The sequence below is a fragment of the Kogia breviceps genome, chromosome 6 (genome assembly GCF_026419965.1).
Source record: "Kogia breviceps isolate mKogBre1 chromosome 6, mKogBre1 haplotype 1, whole genome shotgun sequence".
NCBI classification, from domain to species: Eukaryota; Metazoa; Chordata; class Mammalia; order Artiodactyla; family Physeteridae; genus Kogia; species Kogia breviceps.
Window position 1 is genome coordinate 114,285,927 of NC_081315.1, and position 17,836 is coordinate 114,303,762.

Sequence of the window (17,836 nt, forward strand, 5' to 3'; positions counted from 1 at the left end):
CAGGGAAGCCCCAATCTTTCTTTCTTTTAAATAATTTCTTTACTCCCATTCATCTATCCTTTGAATTTATAGAGATCTCCACTTTCTCGGTCCCTCTGCTTTCTCCTTTATATTTTAGTTTTCTATCGTCCTTTACCTCCCCCTTTTCTATTGCCTTCTCCAGTTTCTATTACTTCTCCTTTCTTACTGGCAAACGCACATACAGTAGTCCCCCCATTACCTGTGGTTTCACTTTCTGACATTTTAGTTACCTGCAGTTGGAAAATACTGAATGGAAAATTCCAGAAATAAACAATTCATAAGTTTTAAATTGCACGCCATTTTGAGTACTATGATGAAATCTCATGCCAGCTCAGTCCATCCTGCTTGGGATGTGAATCATCCCTTTGTCCAGTGAATCCCGTCTGTTAGTCACTAGCCAGCTCAGTTATCAGATTGACTGTCATGGTATTCCAGTGCTTGTGTTCAAGTCTCCTTATTATTATTTATTTAATGCTCCCAAAGAGCCAGAGTAGTGATGCATGCAATTCAGATATGCCAAAGAAGTTGCAAAGTGCTTCCTCTAAGTGAAAATGTGAAAGTTTTAAACTTAATAAGAAAAAAACTGTATGCTCATATGCTGAGGTTGCTAAAATCTATGGTAAGAATGAGTCTTCTATCTGTGAAATTGTGAAGAAGGAAAATTTGTGCTAGTTTTGCTGTCATACCTCAGACTGCAAAAGTTATAGCCACAGTGCGTAAGTGCTTAGTTAGAATGGAAAAGGCATTAAATTTGTGGGTGGAGGACATGAACAGAATGTTCCAATTGACAGCAATGTGTTGGGCCAGAAAGCATTGAACATCTACAAAAACTTCAGCAAGAGAGCCCCTGAAATGAGTGACACCAAGCCATTTACTGCAAGTAAGGGATGCTTACACAGATTCAGGAATAGGTTTAGATTGAAAAATATAAAAATTACTGGAGAGGCTGTGTCTGCCAATGAAGAAGCCACTGTCACATTTCTGGCAGGGTTGAAGAACTTGAGGAGAGAGACCATGTTCACATAACTTTTATTATAATATGTTGTTATAATCATTCTATTTTATTATTAGTTACTGTTGTTAATCTCTTACTGTGCCTAATTTATTCATAAAACTTTATCACAGGTATGTATGTATAGGAAAAAAACCAGTATATATAGGGTTTGGTACTATCCATGGTTTCAGGCATCCACTGGGAGTCTTGGAACATATCCCACATGGATAAGGGGGGAATAAATAGTGAAAGAAATTTATTTCCTTCTACTGAAGTCCTAAAGAGGTCAGCAACTGTGGTGTAAATTTGTCACTTTATCTCCTTTATTATTTCCAAGAGTATTTTTCAGGAATTACACCAAATCATGTTACTTCTATATAGTTCTTTCCTGTATATTCTAAAACTCATGATCAAAATAGATTATAAAAGAGCTTTCTTATTGTGGATTAGAATTCTAGAAAACAAAGTCCTAGGTGTGTATAGATATACATACAAATATATACAGAAATTTAATGCTTTAAATGTAGACTTAATTTCAAATCTTGATGTTGCTTTAAAAAAAGAAGAATGCAGAAAACTAATAATAATCACCACTTTTTAAAATGTCAATGGCCTAAAAAGGTGGCAATAGTGGTGCTGGTGGGAACAAAGTCTTAGCTCACGTTAGGAGCTAAGACTTATATACCTTAGTTATATACAGTAAATGTATATAAGTAACACAGAAATTCCCTCTTCTAAATAATAATCTTTTTTATCCTTCGTGGTCCAGCCTTTCAAAGACTCTCTTTTAGCACTCTAAGCATCCTTGTCCCATAGTTCTACAGTTTCATCTACTTTATAGTCATCCATCCTATTTACCTTCTCCCTGCCTACACCCAAAATCTAAGTGCAGCTGAGAGGAATACACACACTCTGTATCTTCAGAGTCACTAATCCCATCTAGGCACTCAACACAACTTAGCAATCCTATGTTTCTCTGGTCAACTCACTTCCCCACTTTCTGCAAAGACCAGTCACATTTTCTCCATTTTCCTTGAAACTGCTTCTCTATCTTAGTAGATGTCCTCATCTACTTCACAGAGGAAACAGAAACTGTCAGAGAGGAACTAAATCAACTTTCTGACACATCTACAAATATACCTGCACCAATCCTTTCCTCTTTTCCACCTTTTAAATAAGAGGGTGGCTCTGCATGTAATGCTACCTGTGCCTGGAACCTATCTTTTTCCTCCCTCTCTGAAACCTTGAACTATGAACTATTCCTATATCTTCTCCGCCACTCACAAACCTCCCTCCCCCTGCCTCTTTCTACTGGCATCTTTTCATTGACCTTTAAATATCTTCTATCCTATCTTCTTCATTTTATAGCAAAACTTCTTCTACATTTTATACTTCATTCCTTCTGCTTATATAGCATTTCCTGCAATTTGGCCTTTGTCCCACCATTCCATGGAAATATTTTCACCAAAGTATTCACAGCTTTTGTCAGGTAAGTATAATAAATACTATTTTTTCCTCCTACTTCTTTCTTGGTCTTCTTTGTAGTTTCCTCAAAAATCTTGAGGAATCAAAAATGAGTTGCTCAAGATTAGGTTCTGGGTCTCTTCTTTCACTCTACACCTTCTTCTCAAAATGTCCCCTTTGGATCAGCAGCTGTAGGCATCACCTGGGAACCTGTTAGATATTCAACCTCGGCGGTCTCCACAACCATACCTACTAAGGAAAACACTCTGGGAGGGAGGCCCAGAAATTTGCATTAAATCTTCCAGATAGTTCTGATCTACTCTAAAAGTTTCAGAATTACTGCCCTAGACAATTTGACCTATACCCTTTTGCCAGTAATTATATATTTATCTCTCCAGCCCATGCGTCTCTTCCAAGATTCAACTGCCAGCTTGACTTGGATGCCACCTATTCAACATGCCCCTAACAGAGCCACTCGTAAACTCTTCTCTCAACCAGTTCTTCCCCTAATCTTTCCTTTCTCAAATGATACTTATCCCATTGCTCCAGCCAGAATCAGCTTTAACTCCTTCCACTTCAACCCCTGCTTCCCATTCAATCACCAAACCTCTTATACATATTTCAGATTCATCTACCTTTTTCAATCCTTATTACCACACCCTAGACCAAGCTACCATCATGCAGCTATTATGTGACCCACTGTAAGAGCTTAATCAGAACCCCGCAATCGGCACTTCCCTGGAGGCGCAGTGGTTAAGAATCCACCTGCCAATGCAGGGACATGGGTTCGAGCCCTGGTCCAGGAAGATCCCACATGCCATGGAGCAACTAAGCCCCTGCACAACTCATGAGCCTGCACTCTAGAGCCCGTGAGCCACAACTACTGAGCCCACATGCCACAACTACTGAAGCCCGTGTGCCTATAGCCCGTGCTCTGCAACAAGAGAAGCCACCGCAATGCGAAGCCTATGCACTGCAAAGAAGAGTAGCCCCTGCTCGCTGCAACTAGAGAAAGCCCGCACAACAACAAAGACCCAATACAGCCAAAAAAACAAAAAAAACTCAAAATCACTCTTGCCCCTTTCCCAATATTTTTATATCATCCACTTGTTTAAAATACTCCTTTTCACATCTTACTGTCCAAAGGTTAAAGAACAAGATTCTTAAAAAGGTTTCTAATGCCCTACATGATCTGGTAATACATGTAAAGCAGTTACAACAGTACCTGGCACAGAGTACAATTGCTCATTAAATGTTACCTAGTATCTCAAGCTATTCCCGCTTTCCGTTGTAACCACATGACTTACTTCAAATCTTTCAACATATACTCTATCTTACCCCAGCTCTTTAGTAGAAAGCATCCCTTGCCTCATCTTATTCACCCTTCTAGTCTCAATTTTTTTCTGCACATTTCCCTAACAAAATAAGGAGTCTTACTGTTATATGGTCCTAAAACATCCTGTATTTACACGTCATAGCTACTACACTGTTCATTATGTAAACAAGGTTTGTCTTTCTCACTAGAATGTAGGTTCCATGAGGGCCAGCACTGACCTTACCTGCTGCTGTAATCCCTGTTTCTAGCAGAGTGCCTGGCAGATAGCAGGTACTCAGTAAATGCTGGCCAAGTGAATACATGTTATTCACTTTCTCTTTCAAAAATCTTCCTCCTCCACGAGTAATACTCAGCTTTCCTGGTTTTCTTTTTCTATCTCTGGCTACTCTTTTTCTGGGTCATCTTTTCATCCCCAATGCTCTTGGTATTGCCCAAGTATCTATTCTTGTCTATTTTCTTTGGTTCTGCTACCAATTTCTTACGTGGTAATCTTATATATATCATGTTTTCAACTTGATTTCACATGTTTATCCCCATTCCAATCTCTGTTAAGCTCAAACCCCACATTTCCAACTGCTTAGTAAACATGTGTACCTGGTTGCCTTAATGGTATCTCAAATTCAGTTATGATTGAAATTGAGATTATGAATATCTTCCCCCAAAAGTTCCCTGTCCTGCACTTTCTTTCAATAAATGACACACTCTCCATTAATCGGGTCTGAGGCCTAAATCTCTGCCTCACTGAGTCCTCCCCAATTCCTTATATCTAAACAATCAGGAGGCCTTTCCTGTGAATTCTGACTCTGCAACGTTTCTCACATCTATTCCTGATGTTCATTTCCACAGCTACTATTCAGATTCAGGTCTTTATTTGCTTTTTGTAATATAGCAACAATCTAGTTATTCTCGTTGACTTCAACACTGTTGCCATATTAATGTTCCTGCAACACATTTTTTCTTCCTTCCTTCCTTTCTTTCTTTTTCCTCAAAAATTAAGAATTCCCACTGCCTTTAAAATAAAGCCGAATTTCTTGGCCTACCATTTAAAAAGATTCAGTAACTGGCACAAAAACTTTAATTCTTCATCCCCAGACCTTCTGTAGCACAGAGCCATTAGCCGGGCTTGCTAATTCTACTCATTTTTTCTGACAAGCTTTTTACCCATTTTTGTATTTCCAAATGCTATCAAGACCCAGTTGAAATACTCCTTCTCATGAGAACTTTACTCACAGCTACTGTGTTCTTCTCTACCCCTTATACAACTAATCTTGTCCTCCTAGGATATCTCAAAGTGCAGTCCCATGGTACTGGAACTTTCTACCTTGAACCACACTCTTTTTTTGTACATCTGTATATTCTCTACAACACTCTAAGTACTTTAAGGGGAGAGGCTCTCTTTTTTGCCTACCACTTTGCTATTTTGCAAAGTACCACAAAATAACGGTTTTGGAATTATGAGAGATAAAAGTATAAAGGTCTTTCCTCTCCTTCTACACAATTCTAATCATGTCCAAAATCCCTTCACAAAAGGCAATAAAAAAGAAATTCCAAGCCATCCCCACCCAACTGCCCCGCCCCACAAACCCTCAAACATCAAAAAAAGAAAAGAAATACAAAACAAAAACACCTCTTTCATGACGGGGAACTTGTACAATGTTCCTATCTGCAATACTCTCTTCCCAATCCTTCATCTGATTTAAATTCATTAATCCTACTAGACTGAAAACTCCATGCAAGCAGGGACTTGTTTTATTCACTGTTATATACCTAGTGCTTGGAACTTCACAGATTCTCAAAAGTATTTGTAGAGTGAATGAACTACGTTTCGTTTAAATGTCGCTTTCTAGGGCTTCCGTGATTTCTCCAACCCAAATCGGGTACTCATATATAAATATATTCTTTCCTCTAGATCTCATTTCCCACGCTACATGCGAATCTTAAAAGAAGTCCAAAGTTGATCATCTGCACGTGAACGAGATGAAGGAAATCGACCCTGTTCACGCAGAGCTCAATATTAGGGTTGCCATCACATAACGGCTCTAGAAAGCTTTGCCCTTTATGTCTTTGCAAGCTCTTGCAACCCTTTCTAATAAACAACCTTTTAAAGATGCTGCCCTTTTCCCTCACTGAGTTCTTGGCCCTGGATTACACTGAAACCTTAGGCATACGTCCGGAAACATAAGGGAAGCGTAAAGACCCTGATTCCAAACCAACCAAGTGATAGTGAAAAGCGACCAGAGACACTCAGACAAGGACTGCCAATCTTTTGATCAAAGTCATAACACACCCAAGGCCTAGCACAGGGGAAGGTCCTTGACAAGTGATCTCGAGAGAAGGTGAGAGGCCGACAGAGGGAGCTGTCGAGAGAAGTCGCCAAAACCTTCCGAGGAAGGTCGGAGACAGGGTTCCAAGGACCTAGTCCCTGGGGCTGTGCCCTCGATCCGCGCGCCCCAGCCCGCCACAACCTCCGAGGAAGCATTACCCTCACTTAAGGGGAGAGCAGTCAGCCTGGGCACTCGACCGCCTGCAAATTACGAGGTGTCCCCACAAGGAGCGAGGAAACTAAGACCGCACGGAACTACTCTCCCACCTCGCCCCTCGCAGAAGTCTTGAACCTCCCAGAGTCGGCTGGGAGTCGGTGAGCTGGTAACAACTCACCGCTCCGCCCCGCTGCCCCGTCCGTTCCCGGTGGCCTGACGAACCGCTCCCGGCAGCAGCCGGCTCCGAGAGCGGAAAAACAAAGGTTCCCGCAGCAGGGTCGACCGGGAAACGTATTGGCTGTGCGACGGTAGGAAGTGACGTAACCCATTCCTTCCGGTCCGCCGGATTATGAATGATTGCGGGGGCCGCTGTTTCCCTGGCGCGATCTTCGTTGTTTCTTTCCCGGCTTCGTTGGCTGCGTGTGGCCCGCGGGTGAAGACTTCCTGAAGTGGCCTCGGAAAACCCGGCTCGGGCGGGGCGGGAATGCGCTAGCGGTCCGTGTCACCCACACGCTCACGCACCCTCCCTGCCTGGCCGCGCCTCTGCGACCAGGTAAGGAGGGCGCTCGGGCCGCCGGCTCCGCAGTCCCCGAGACGCAGTAAAGCCGCCTCTTAGCATCTGGGGAAACAGGGTTGAGGATGTGGGGAAAGGCGAGAAGGGTGGAGGGGTCCGGTCCCCTTCTCAGTTTTTCCAGGACCAGTCCCCGTGGCTTCCTCTACTGATGAGGGAATGGAGCAGCTTCCAGTTGCAGCAGTCTGTGGGGTCGTTTGCCATTTGCCATCTGCTGCTAGGCGTAGTTTTAAGACCTCTTGGGTCGCGCTTTAACTTGTTTTTTTCCACTTAGTTTTTTATTCCAGCCCTAACTCACTGGAGAAAAAAGTTATATGTGAATACTACCTAACAGTTACTCTAATGAACTTGGTTCATTTTGGGCCATTTGCTTCTGTTACACCATCAAAGCAGTGTTTCACTTTGGTTTTAAACTTCTATAGAAAGTTAGAGTTTAACTTGCATGAAAATTGCTTTGACTTCCAAAATGTTTACTGATACGAGTACTTTCTCTCCCTGGTTTGGGATTAGACGACTTGTTCCCCCACTCCCCCTCTTTATTCTTAACGTCATGATCCCCTAATGCCATGATCCCATTCCTTGTCATAAGTTCTAGAATATCAAGAAAATGCCAGCGTTTAATAATATGTCTATTGCTAAATTATTGATAAGAGAAGATAGAGTACTACTTATTTCTAAGCTTATCTAGAAACAGTGTTTAAAGGAGAAAATGCAAAAGCTGGCAAAAACTATTGGTGACAATTTAAACTTTAACCATGGTCACTTAAATATTGTGAAAATAAATTCTTTGTTATAAATACAACTGAGTGATTTGCTATCATATTTAATAAATCAGACATTAAGCTATATGACTTTTCAGCTGCCTAGTGGGGAATATACACTACTGAAAGGATTGCCTTAAGCATACTTATTATTTGAAATTATGTTTGAGTTATACCTGAAGGCATTGTTTTAAGATTCCTAACTTCAAAAATAAATCTGAAAAACTCAGTGTGATTTGACATTTATTTTATCAATTCTTTTATTTTTTTACACTTCTGTTACATGTTTGCCTGCTTTAAACAAAGCTCAAACTTTAACTTCAGTAGTAGAAGGCCCATCAAGGGTTTGGGGGGGTTTGTTTTTATTTTTGTTTTAACCTGTGTTTACTTTGTAGCTTTTGTATCAACTGTGATTTGAAATAAGAATAAAGACTGAGTATACAAGTGGGTAATAGCAACAATTTAGCAGACCTTGAAACTAACAAATTTTTTTTTGAAACTTAACAAATTTTGAGGCCAGTCAACTAGAATATCTGTAGTATACACGGTTCCTTAGAATATGTTGGGGGTTTTTTTGTTTGTTTGTTTCTTTTGTTTTGTTTTTTGCTGTACGCAGGCCTCTCACTGTGTGGTCTCTCCCGTTGTGGAGCACAGGCTCAGCGGCCATGCTTCACGGGCCCAGCTGCTCCGCGGCATGTGGGATCTTCCCGGACCGGGCGGGGCACGAACCCGTGTCCCCTGCATCGGCAGGCGGACTCTCAACCACTGCGCCACCAGGGAAGCCCCAAATACGTTGTTTTTATCTTCAAGTTTTAAAAGTAGCCTACTGAATTCTGTTACGATTAGTACTTGGAAAGCAAGGATTTGAACCATTTAGTTCATAATAAGCACGGGTATTGGTTGCTGTGGGTATTCAGTAATTTTATTTCAGGCTTGCCGATATTTCTAATATGTTAGCATTTCATGCTGTGGATCCCTATCTATTACGAGGTCAGGCTTAGCTGCAAGCATTATGATTCTATGGCAACAGATGATTCCCTGATTTTCCAGAGAGGACACACTTCCCTTATGGCTAAGGTTACAGTAAGCTTTTTTAAACTGTTTTTTTTTTTTTTCACTTCTTGTCCAGATAAGCAGCTAATTTTAATTATAGGATTTTGTCCTCTAGGACTTAACGATATGTATCCTCACATTACATAATGTAATGAGCACTGAAATGGCTCAGGTTTTTCTTTCCTATTTTAAACTTTACTATCTAAGGTAATAAGCTGCTATCTAACTCTGTAGAGGCAGGTTTTTCTTTGTTTATCTATATTATTGAAAGAAAGTAGATTTGCAACCAAATACTGTTATTGTTATGTATAAAACACAAGATGAGTTCTAATATTCATAATGTTGAACATTTGATGTCGTCTGGAATTTTAATGGGTTTAAATTTAAATTTGAATCTTTAAGAAAAATAAGTTTTGTGATTTTTTCGTATTTGTAAACTGCTTTGAACTATTTAATCTGTACAATATAAGCAGTTAATATTCAAGTGGACTTAGGGTGTCACATTTATATTCCAGAATTTTGTGACTCTCCAGCTTTCAGCCTCAGTAAAAGTTTTTTTGTGAATATTTGGTTGGAGAAAATCTTTTCAATTCAACACAGATCCCTTATTTTCCCTGAGAAGTTTGCAAGTATAAAGCATAATTTAAGGCTTGAACTAAACATTCCTTGAACTAAAATTTGCGTACTCTTCAGCATTGGAGATATGTGAGGTAATAAGTGCTGTCAAGAAAAAGGAAGCAGAGTAAGGGGCTAGGAAGTGATGGTAGTCCTCTTTCTCAGGATAGACCGCTCTGAGTTAATATTCAGAGGCCTCAGGGAAATGAAGGAGCAAGATCCGTGTGAATATCTTGGAGAAGAGCATTCTAGGCAGAGGGAACGGCAAGCACCAAAATTCTCAAGCGTGGGGACATTGCTGGCGTCTTCCCAGCACAGCAAGGAGAACTGGCTGGAGGGAAGTGAACAAGAGGGAAGAGGGGTAGAAGATCAGGTCAAAAAAGAAACCCAGCGAGGGTCACATCAGTCCCTAGAGACCGTGATAGGAAATTTGAATTTTATTTTAAATGTTCTGGGGAGCCATTGGATGGTTGTGAACAGAGGACATGGTCTGATTTATGTTTTTATTTTATTTTATTTATTTATTTTGCGGTACGCGGGGCCTCTCACTGTTGTGGGCCCCTCCCGTTGCGGAGCACAGGCTCTGGACGTGCAGGCTCAGTGGCCATGGCTCACGGGTCTAGCCGCTCCCTGATTTATGTTTTTAAAGGATCACCCTGACTGTAGTTGCAGAATGGACAGTTGTGTTGAGTGGAGGAAAATAGTTAATGGGCTTTTGCAGTAGTCTTTGTAAGAGCTAGTGATGACTTAGATTAAGGTGTTATTGGTAGGGGTGCTAAGAAGTTAGATTTAGCATGTATTTCAAAGGTAGAAATAGTGGGGTAACAGAGAGAAAAAAAGGAGTTGAGTGAGACTTCAGAATTACGGGCCCAAGCATCTGAGTAAATGGTATTGCTGTTTTATCAAGAATGGGGACTACTTGAGGAAAGAGGAACAGCTTTAGAAAAATGTCCAAGTGAAGACGTCAAGTAGTATACATGTATAGGAGTGAGTCTGAAGTTCAGGGGAAAGGTTGTGGCTGAGGTAAATATAGGAGTCTTAGATGATATTTAACCCTATGGCACCGTAAATCACCTTGGGTAGTGCTGTTGTAGTGTAAGTTGTGGCCCATAGGTCATGGAATCACTTTAGTGAGTACTAACCTTAAAAACAATAAAACGGCTTCCCTGGTGGCGCAGTGGTTGAGAGTCCGCCTGCCGATGCAGGGGGCGCGGGTTCGTGCCCCGGTCCGGGAAGATCCCACATGCCGCGGAGCGGCTGGGCCCGTGAGCCATGGCCGCTGAGCCTGCGCGTCCGGAGCCTGTGCTCCGCAACGGGAGAGGCCACAGCAGTGAGAGGCCCGCGTACCGCAAAAAAAAAAAAAAAAAAAAATTAAATAAAACAACCCTGGAGAAGAAGAAAGAAAAAGCAGAGTGAACTGTCAGTTATATCTCATGTGGTAGGCTATTTCTTGGTGATTCTTTTGTTTCAGTATCATTCAGTGTATAATGACTTTCATTATAAGGTTTATTTCTTATTGTGTGGCATGATCAAATTTTGAAAGCCAGTAATCAAAGGGGTGAGTGTAAGTTGAGAATAGGGTAAAGTACTGAGCTACAGGTCACTAAGAGGTCTGAGGAGGATCCAATAAAGGGAATTAGGAAGGAACTATCAAAAAACTTAATCCAGTGCTAAGAATTGTCAAATAACTCTGCCTTTAGCATGGAGGTTTTTATCAAGGACAGTTGCTTAGAATAACATAATTTCTGATGATTTTCACTCCGGTGAAATTGTTGCTGTAATAAAATTGCAATATGCTTCAATTTATGAAGTTTATAAAGTTAGTGCTATTTATGTTAGAAAAATACCTATTCCTTAATGTTTTCCAGTAAGATCCCTTTATAGATTAAAATAATGCTTTTGGATTGAAGTACAGTTATTATCTATGTAGTGGCAGTAAAATGTACTTTTAAGGATTATTAGGATTGAAGTAGTGCACAAAAGATCTGTGTGCTTAGCACACAGCTGGTGGACAATAAAATGTACATAATATTATTTAGAGTTGTATTCTTTGTTCATTTAACATTTATTAAGCTCCTATCAAATCCCAGGCCCAGTGATAATTTCTCATTTTAAAAAAAACCAATCAATTGGTTAATATTTATTGAAGTTGTGTACTTTTTGGTCTTTATATTTAATATATAACTTATTTATCTATTATGTAATATTTAGTTGCCATAGATCTAGACTTGTATTTTGAGCACAAAAGTTTTAAACTATTTTTCCAGCTTCCAGAGAAGTATGCTTATTTTCATACTTATTTATGATATTTTTTTCTTTCTCTCTATATATACATATGCAAGGAGTAAAGTAGTAAATGGTTTTAGATAAGAAAACACTTATAAAACTCATTTCCCCTTTCATGTGTGAAATGTTTCATTTTATCAACACCAAGATATATTAATTGGAATGAGAATGAAAAAAAAAGATTAAATTCCTAATTAAACCTGTGATTACTTCGTTTGTTTAAAAATATCTTTAAAGATTGCCAAATAATGAAACCAAGGCTTAAGTATTTTCTTTTTACCTGTTTTTATTCTCTCTGCAACATTCCCAAGCAAGCTGGCCTTTCCAGGGAGGAGATGCATACTCCATCAGCTCTGTTCAGCATCTCAAGTTTGTGGTGGTGTCTGCTGCTTTCTCACTCCGTCACAGGAATAGTTGCAGTGTGGCACCTGTCAAAGCTGAGAAAGAGCAAATGACATACAGCACTTCTGTGCTTGGCAGGAATGTAGTCTGGACTAACAAGAGCTATGCCCCCAGCTCCCGTGTGCTGGAGACCCAGAGGATGATTCTACAGCACCTACCTTTTTTAAAGCTCATGACATAAAAGTAATAAAATAAGGAATTCTCTAGGTAGAAATGGAGAAGAAGAAGAAAAAAAGAATGTTTCTTTGGAGGGTATTTGCAGACTTTAAGCAAAACCTGTGTTCTACTTTCTTGAAAAATTAAAGACAAAGTACAAGCCAAAACCAGATATCAAATTTGTACAGGTTTGCTAATACTTAATATTTATTTTTGAAATTACAGTAGTACTTAATGTGGAGAAATTGCCCAGGGAGAGTAATTTTTTTTTTTTTTTTTTTTTTTTTTGTGGTACGCGGGCCGCTCACTGTTGTGGCCTCTCCCGTTGCGGAGCACAGGCTCCGGACGCGCAGGCTCAGCGGCCATGGCTCATGGGCCCAGCCGCTCCACGGCATGTGGGATCCTCCCGGACCGGGGCACGAACCCGTATCCCCTGCATCGGCAGGCGGACTCTCAACCACTGCGCCACCAGGGAAGCCCCGAGTAATTTTTTTTTAACTCTAAGATCATTAAGTAACATTTTTAATCTTCAAGGGAAGAAAAAAAAAAAACCCAACATCTATATTTAAAGAAATAAATTATGTTAAGAATCAACAGTACTGGGACTTGCCTGTCGGGCCAATGGTTAAGACTTCACCTTCCAATGCAGAGAGTGCCGGTTCGATCCCTGGTCCAGGAGCTAAGATCCCACATGCCTCGTGGCCAAAAAACCAAAACTTAAAACAGAAGCAATATTGTAACAAATTCAATAAAGACTTTAAAAATGGTCCATATCAAAAAAAAAATCTTTAAAAAGAATCAACAGTACTTTGCATTTTCTCTTAGGCATCTCATTAATTTTTAGATATCTCCAAGGGCAGATTATTGCTCTTCTATTTTGTTGACATTTAGCACTTATTAAGTGCTCACAGCAAAAAAAGTTTATAGAATGTGTAAAAGTTAATTCTCAAGGTTCTTATGTGCCTTGGGAAGTGGCAAATATACATGTACTCTAGTTTTTAAAAAAATGTTTCTGCATATCCTAAATCAAAAGCTATAAAATAGTATGATGTTGTTTTTAGTTTTTTTGTTTGTGTGGTCTTTTTTTTTTTTAAGTGTTAGCAGGACTAGTCTCTAATTACTATTTCCTAGACTACTGGGCAAATGAGGAAATCGATTATGTTTTCTTTCAAATCTGCTTCTTGGGGAAACATTTAGGAATCTTCTTTATAGCATCCCACTGTCAACAAAGAGAGTTAAGAGGATTGTTAAATTAATCAGCAATAGATATATAGGGATAAACTCCAAAGAGCCTATCGATTTTCTACAAAATGTTGGTTTCTTTTGCCTGTGAGCTTTAACAAATGCCCTTTAATATTTTGTTTTAAAATCAGCTCTAGGTGGGGGGAAAAAAAAAATCCAAAAGGTAATTAAGTTAGCTCAGGGAGAAAATGGTTTCCATGGGTTAAAGGGCTGTTGCTTTTAAATTATATGAAATAATTTTCCCGTAGATAATCTTTTAAATAAGTAACAAACCATGGTGCAGATGTTATGTTTTAACAAAAGAAGTATAAGATAAAACACTGGTGATCATTTGCATTATCAAGAAGTTTTCCACAACAGTACTTTAGTAACTATATCCCTTTGTTATAATGGATTATTAGCCCTTTAATGAAAAAGTTGAGGACCAAGATGATTAAAGAGTACTTAACTATTTTGCTTTTGATTAAAAAAAAAAAATCTAAGGAATTTAGAATATAAAGGAAATTTAGTAAATTTTAGCACCCTAAAATTCAGGTACACTAATATTTCAAAGACACTTAAAAGAAAGAGTTTCATGTGTACTTTTTAAAGGCTTTTAACATAATTTTTAAATAATTTAAAATAATTTTTTCTCCAATATACCATCTTCCTGTTACATGGCGAATGCTTTTAAAGAGTGCCATCTAGTGTCAGTTTTGGAATTTTGATTTATGTATTAGAACGTGGGGAATTTTAGACCCAGGAAATGTAGAAATCAAACAAAAAAATCTTCATTGACAAAAGTCTTAAGGATTGTGACTTGAAAATACCCATCAATAATTTGACCACAAGGTTGTGTATGTTTGCATCTTTAAAATAACCAACATGTCTATTCGTCCATGCATTCACTCAGTATTTCTTGACTATATATATATATATATATATATATGTATACACACACACATATATATACATATATGTGTGTGTGTATACATATATATATATATATCTATACACACATATACATATAGCAGGCCCTGTTTTAGCATAGCAGTGAATAAAATAAAATGTGTACTCTCATGGAACATTCTATTGGGCTAAGACCAAAATAGATAATGTAGTATGTTACAATAGTAATAAATGCTGTGAAGAAAAGCATAGAAGGGGATGTTTTTTCAGGGAAAGTGGGAGTTGGGGTTCACAAGTTGAATACAGTAGCCAGGGAACATCTCAAAAAGTTGATATTTGAGTAGGTACTTAAAGGAGGTATGGATGTGTTCTAGGCACTAGAAATATCAAGTGCCAAGGCACTGAGGTGGGAATGTACCTAGTGATTTAGAGGAACAACAAGACACTCTTGCTGAAGCAGTGAGCGAAGATGAGAGCTGATGAGATGGACAAAGAGACAAAGAATTAGATCAAGGAGATCTTTGTAGACCATTGCAGGAGCTTTGCCTTTTCTCTGAGTAGGATGGGAAGACATTAGAGCGCTTGAGCAGAGAAGTGACATGATTTTATTTCATTTTTAACAGTATCATTTTTGCTACTATGTTGAGAATAGACTAGGGGATAGAAAGCAGAGTTAGGAAGCAATTGCTATAATTAAGAAGAAAGGTGATGGTGGCTTGGATCACAGTGGAAGCAATGAAGATGGAATGAAATAATCAGATTCTAGGTATATATTGAATGTAGTGCCAAAATAAATTTTTAATGGATTAGTTATGGGGGTGTGAAAGAAAAGAGTAATTTAAAATGATTGTCCAGGTTTTTGGCCTGAAGAGCTAGAAGGATAGTGTTCCATTAACTGAAATGGGGACAATACATGAGGAACAGGTTTTGGGGGTAGAGAGAGAATAAGGAACGTGATTTTGGACATGTTAACTTTGAGATATCTCAGTTATCGACAACTAAGTTATGGAGAATTTCAAATATTTTTTTCTATTGTGATTCAGCATACAATAGCTCATCACATATCAAAATCCACTTTAGGAGAATCCATTTCTTGTGAGAGAATGAATATATCCCCCCATCAATTATTATATTTTAGGGGCATAAAACAAGCAGTGTGGAAGGACCAGCATCATCAAGCTTCTCAGAGCTATTATCCCCAGGCAACTCTAGGTATTCTTGGTTATTTCTTATGTCCCATTCTATTCATCGTTTGTTCTCACCTGTAGCGAGACCCCAAAGTATCAATACTTGACTGGGAGAGTTCTATCGCAAAGCACCGGAGGTATGCTCTTTTTAAAGGAGCTGGATATAAAATCACCCTTGAGACTAGTTCATTGGACAGGGTAGGAATCTTTCTTTTGGAAGCCATTCATTCATTCCAAGAACCAATTCTTGTAGAATCATATCTATCACAAATCCCTGCTGATTTCTAGAAAATGTTTTTTAAATGTTCATCTTTTATTTTAGCGTCACAATTGCTATATTCTAAGACCTATAACCACTTCAATTTATGCTTCAGGTAACCCAATGAAAGAAGAAAATGAAAGGCATTAAGAAAAGTCTTACAGAAGAATATCTTTACTTGGACTTTTCTTACCAAAAAGAAGGGTGCATCTTTCCTCTTCATACATCTATAACTTTATTTTTGTTATCATACTGTGACTGCAAAATCTTTAAAGTTTGCTTAGTTCTCACTGGAGAAAGCACAGGTATTTCACTACTTAAAAATGTACTGTCTGAGGATGTTGAAATACAGATTATTTCAAGACAAGAGCTTCCACCAATAGTCCAGAATTGCTGTTTACCTGCAGTAGTAGAAAGACCAGACAATTTCTGTAGAGCAGGACTTGCTGTTGTTCTGAGACACATAATCCAGAAATCATATGAAGCAGACCCCTCAAAGAAGGACATTTTGGAACTTCTGGGTTTTAAGAAGACTTGCTTGAAAGCCTGTGCTGAAGTAAGTATAATGTCTCTTTTCTGTTATTTAAAGCCATAAGTGACAACACATTCACTTGAATATTTATTTAAACTTTCTGTTGGAAAATAAAATTTAATTTACTTTAAAAAAGCTACAGTAACCAATGAAAGAGTTAAAATAGCCCTTCACATATACTGGTATTTCAGCACAGTATTGGAAGATAAGAATTTAAGACGTAATTTATGAGGTTTAGAGACATTATTTTTAGGGGAAGATTTCTCTCTCTTTATTTTTCTTTACCTTTTAATTACGTTGAGTATTTTTAAAGGGGATTTTACATATGAACAGGAGCTCAAAGTAGCAGTGTTTCAGAGACCCAGCTTTTTTAGGGGGAGTGTACTTTAAAGGCTTTGGGAAGTGAGGATTTATTCGGTAAGTGGACACAGGAGAATAGCATATATTCCAGATACAGGAATGCTGAACCTCCATTGTTTAATGTTACCACTTCTGAAGCACTGTAATGTCTCTTGATAGAGCGTAAAAGCCTAGCCCAGAGATGCTTTAGCTCAAGACTTAAATTCTCTAAACCAGTCTTATTTCCCAGTAGAAAGTTATTTTTCTTCAAGCTATGTTGAAAGTAAAGAATCCTTTCATTTCATGTTTTGTTTTGCAGGTTAGTCAGTGGACCAGGCTATGTGAACTTACCATCCCTTTAGCTATTGAGAATTTTCTCAAAGAATCTTCTGACCAGCCCCCAGCTATCCCTGCCGAAATACTAGTGCTTGAGAAGAAGCTTAGTGAGCCCGTTAGGGTACATAATGATGACAAACTCCGGCGGCAGAAGCTGAAGCAGCAGAAGGCTGCTGGGGTTAGGCCTTCCCTTGCTAAGGAAGAAACGAAGAGCAAGGTCCACAGACAGGAAACATCTGAAGAGGTGGACTCTTCATCGGCGAGCCTGGAACTGAGAGTGGCATTTTCAAAGCTCACAGTACATGAGGAACCAGCTCCTGCCAACAGGGAGCCTGCTCACGTCAGAAAAGCGAAAGCCTCTGACCTTCCACCTCTGGACCATGTGTTTGTAGAAGGCCTGTACTTCACTTTGGCAGATATTGTGCTCTTGCCCTGTATCCATCATTTTTTGGTAAGGTTTATCAGGAGTGGATACATTGTTGTATGTTTCAGTCTATTATAAACTGCCCAGGTTTGAATCCCTATTTCATTTCTTAATACCATTATGCTCCTGGGCAAGTTATTAATATCTGTCTCCATTTTCTTATATGTAAAATAGAGATGATAATAGTGCCCATCTAACAGGATCAGTTGAGGAATAAATGACAATTTGTGTAAAGTGTGAACGATGTTTGGCACATAGTTGCTTTCAACACACGTTAGTAATTATTATGACTTTTAGTTTTGAGTTGCTAAAACATTAGCATTTGTTATGATTATTAATTTTAGAATGCTGTGGTGATCACCTTCTAATACTTAGAGGTTCCAGTATTAAAATACTAAAAACTCTTGTCAGCTATATTTTATAATTATGTAGTCTCTTCAAATGCTAATTTCATTATGTTAGATATTTTAAAATCAGAAATATTTTACCC

The 17,836-nt window shown here is 38.8% G+C and overlaps 2 protein-coding genes across 8 annotated transcripts in view; one reads left to right on the forward strand and one right to left on the reverse strand.

Annotated features, from left to right (window-relative positions):
- INTS12 (integrator complex subunit 12) overlaps nt 1-6,679 on the reverse strand; it is a 36,778-nt gene extending 30,099 nt beyond the window's left edge. For 2 of the 6 annotated variants that reach the window (XR_010841127.1, XM_067036436.1), the window contains exon 1: nt 6,406-6,679. Coding sequence is in view for 2 of the 6 variants with exons in the window: in XM_067036436.1 (XP_066892537.1) it covers nt 6,406-6,624 (219 nt within the window). In the remaining 4 variants the exon portion in view is untranslated. The remainder of the gene's footprint in view (nt 1-6,405) is intronic. The other 4 variants (XR_010841128.1, XR_010841126.1, XM_059067439.2 and 1 more) reach the window with 4 other exon arrangements.
- Nucleotides 6,616-17,836, forward strand: part of GSTCD (glutathione S-transferase C-terminal domain containing) — a 112,627-nt gene continuing 101,406 nt past the window's right edge. For both annotated transcript variants that reach the window (XM_059067437.2, XM_067036435.1), the window contains exons 1-3: nt 6,616-6,848; nt 15,831-16,271; nt 16,906-17,373. In XM_059067437.2, coding sequence (XP_058923420.1) covers nt 15,852-16,271; nt 16,906-17,373 — 888 coding nt within the window. In that variant the 5' untranslated portion in view covers nt 6,616-6,848; nt 15,831-15,851. The remainder of the gene's footprint in view (nt 6,849-15,830; nt 16,272-16,905; nt 17,374-17,836) is intronic.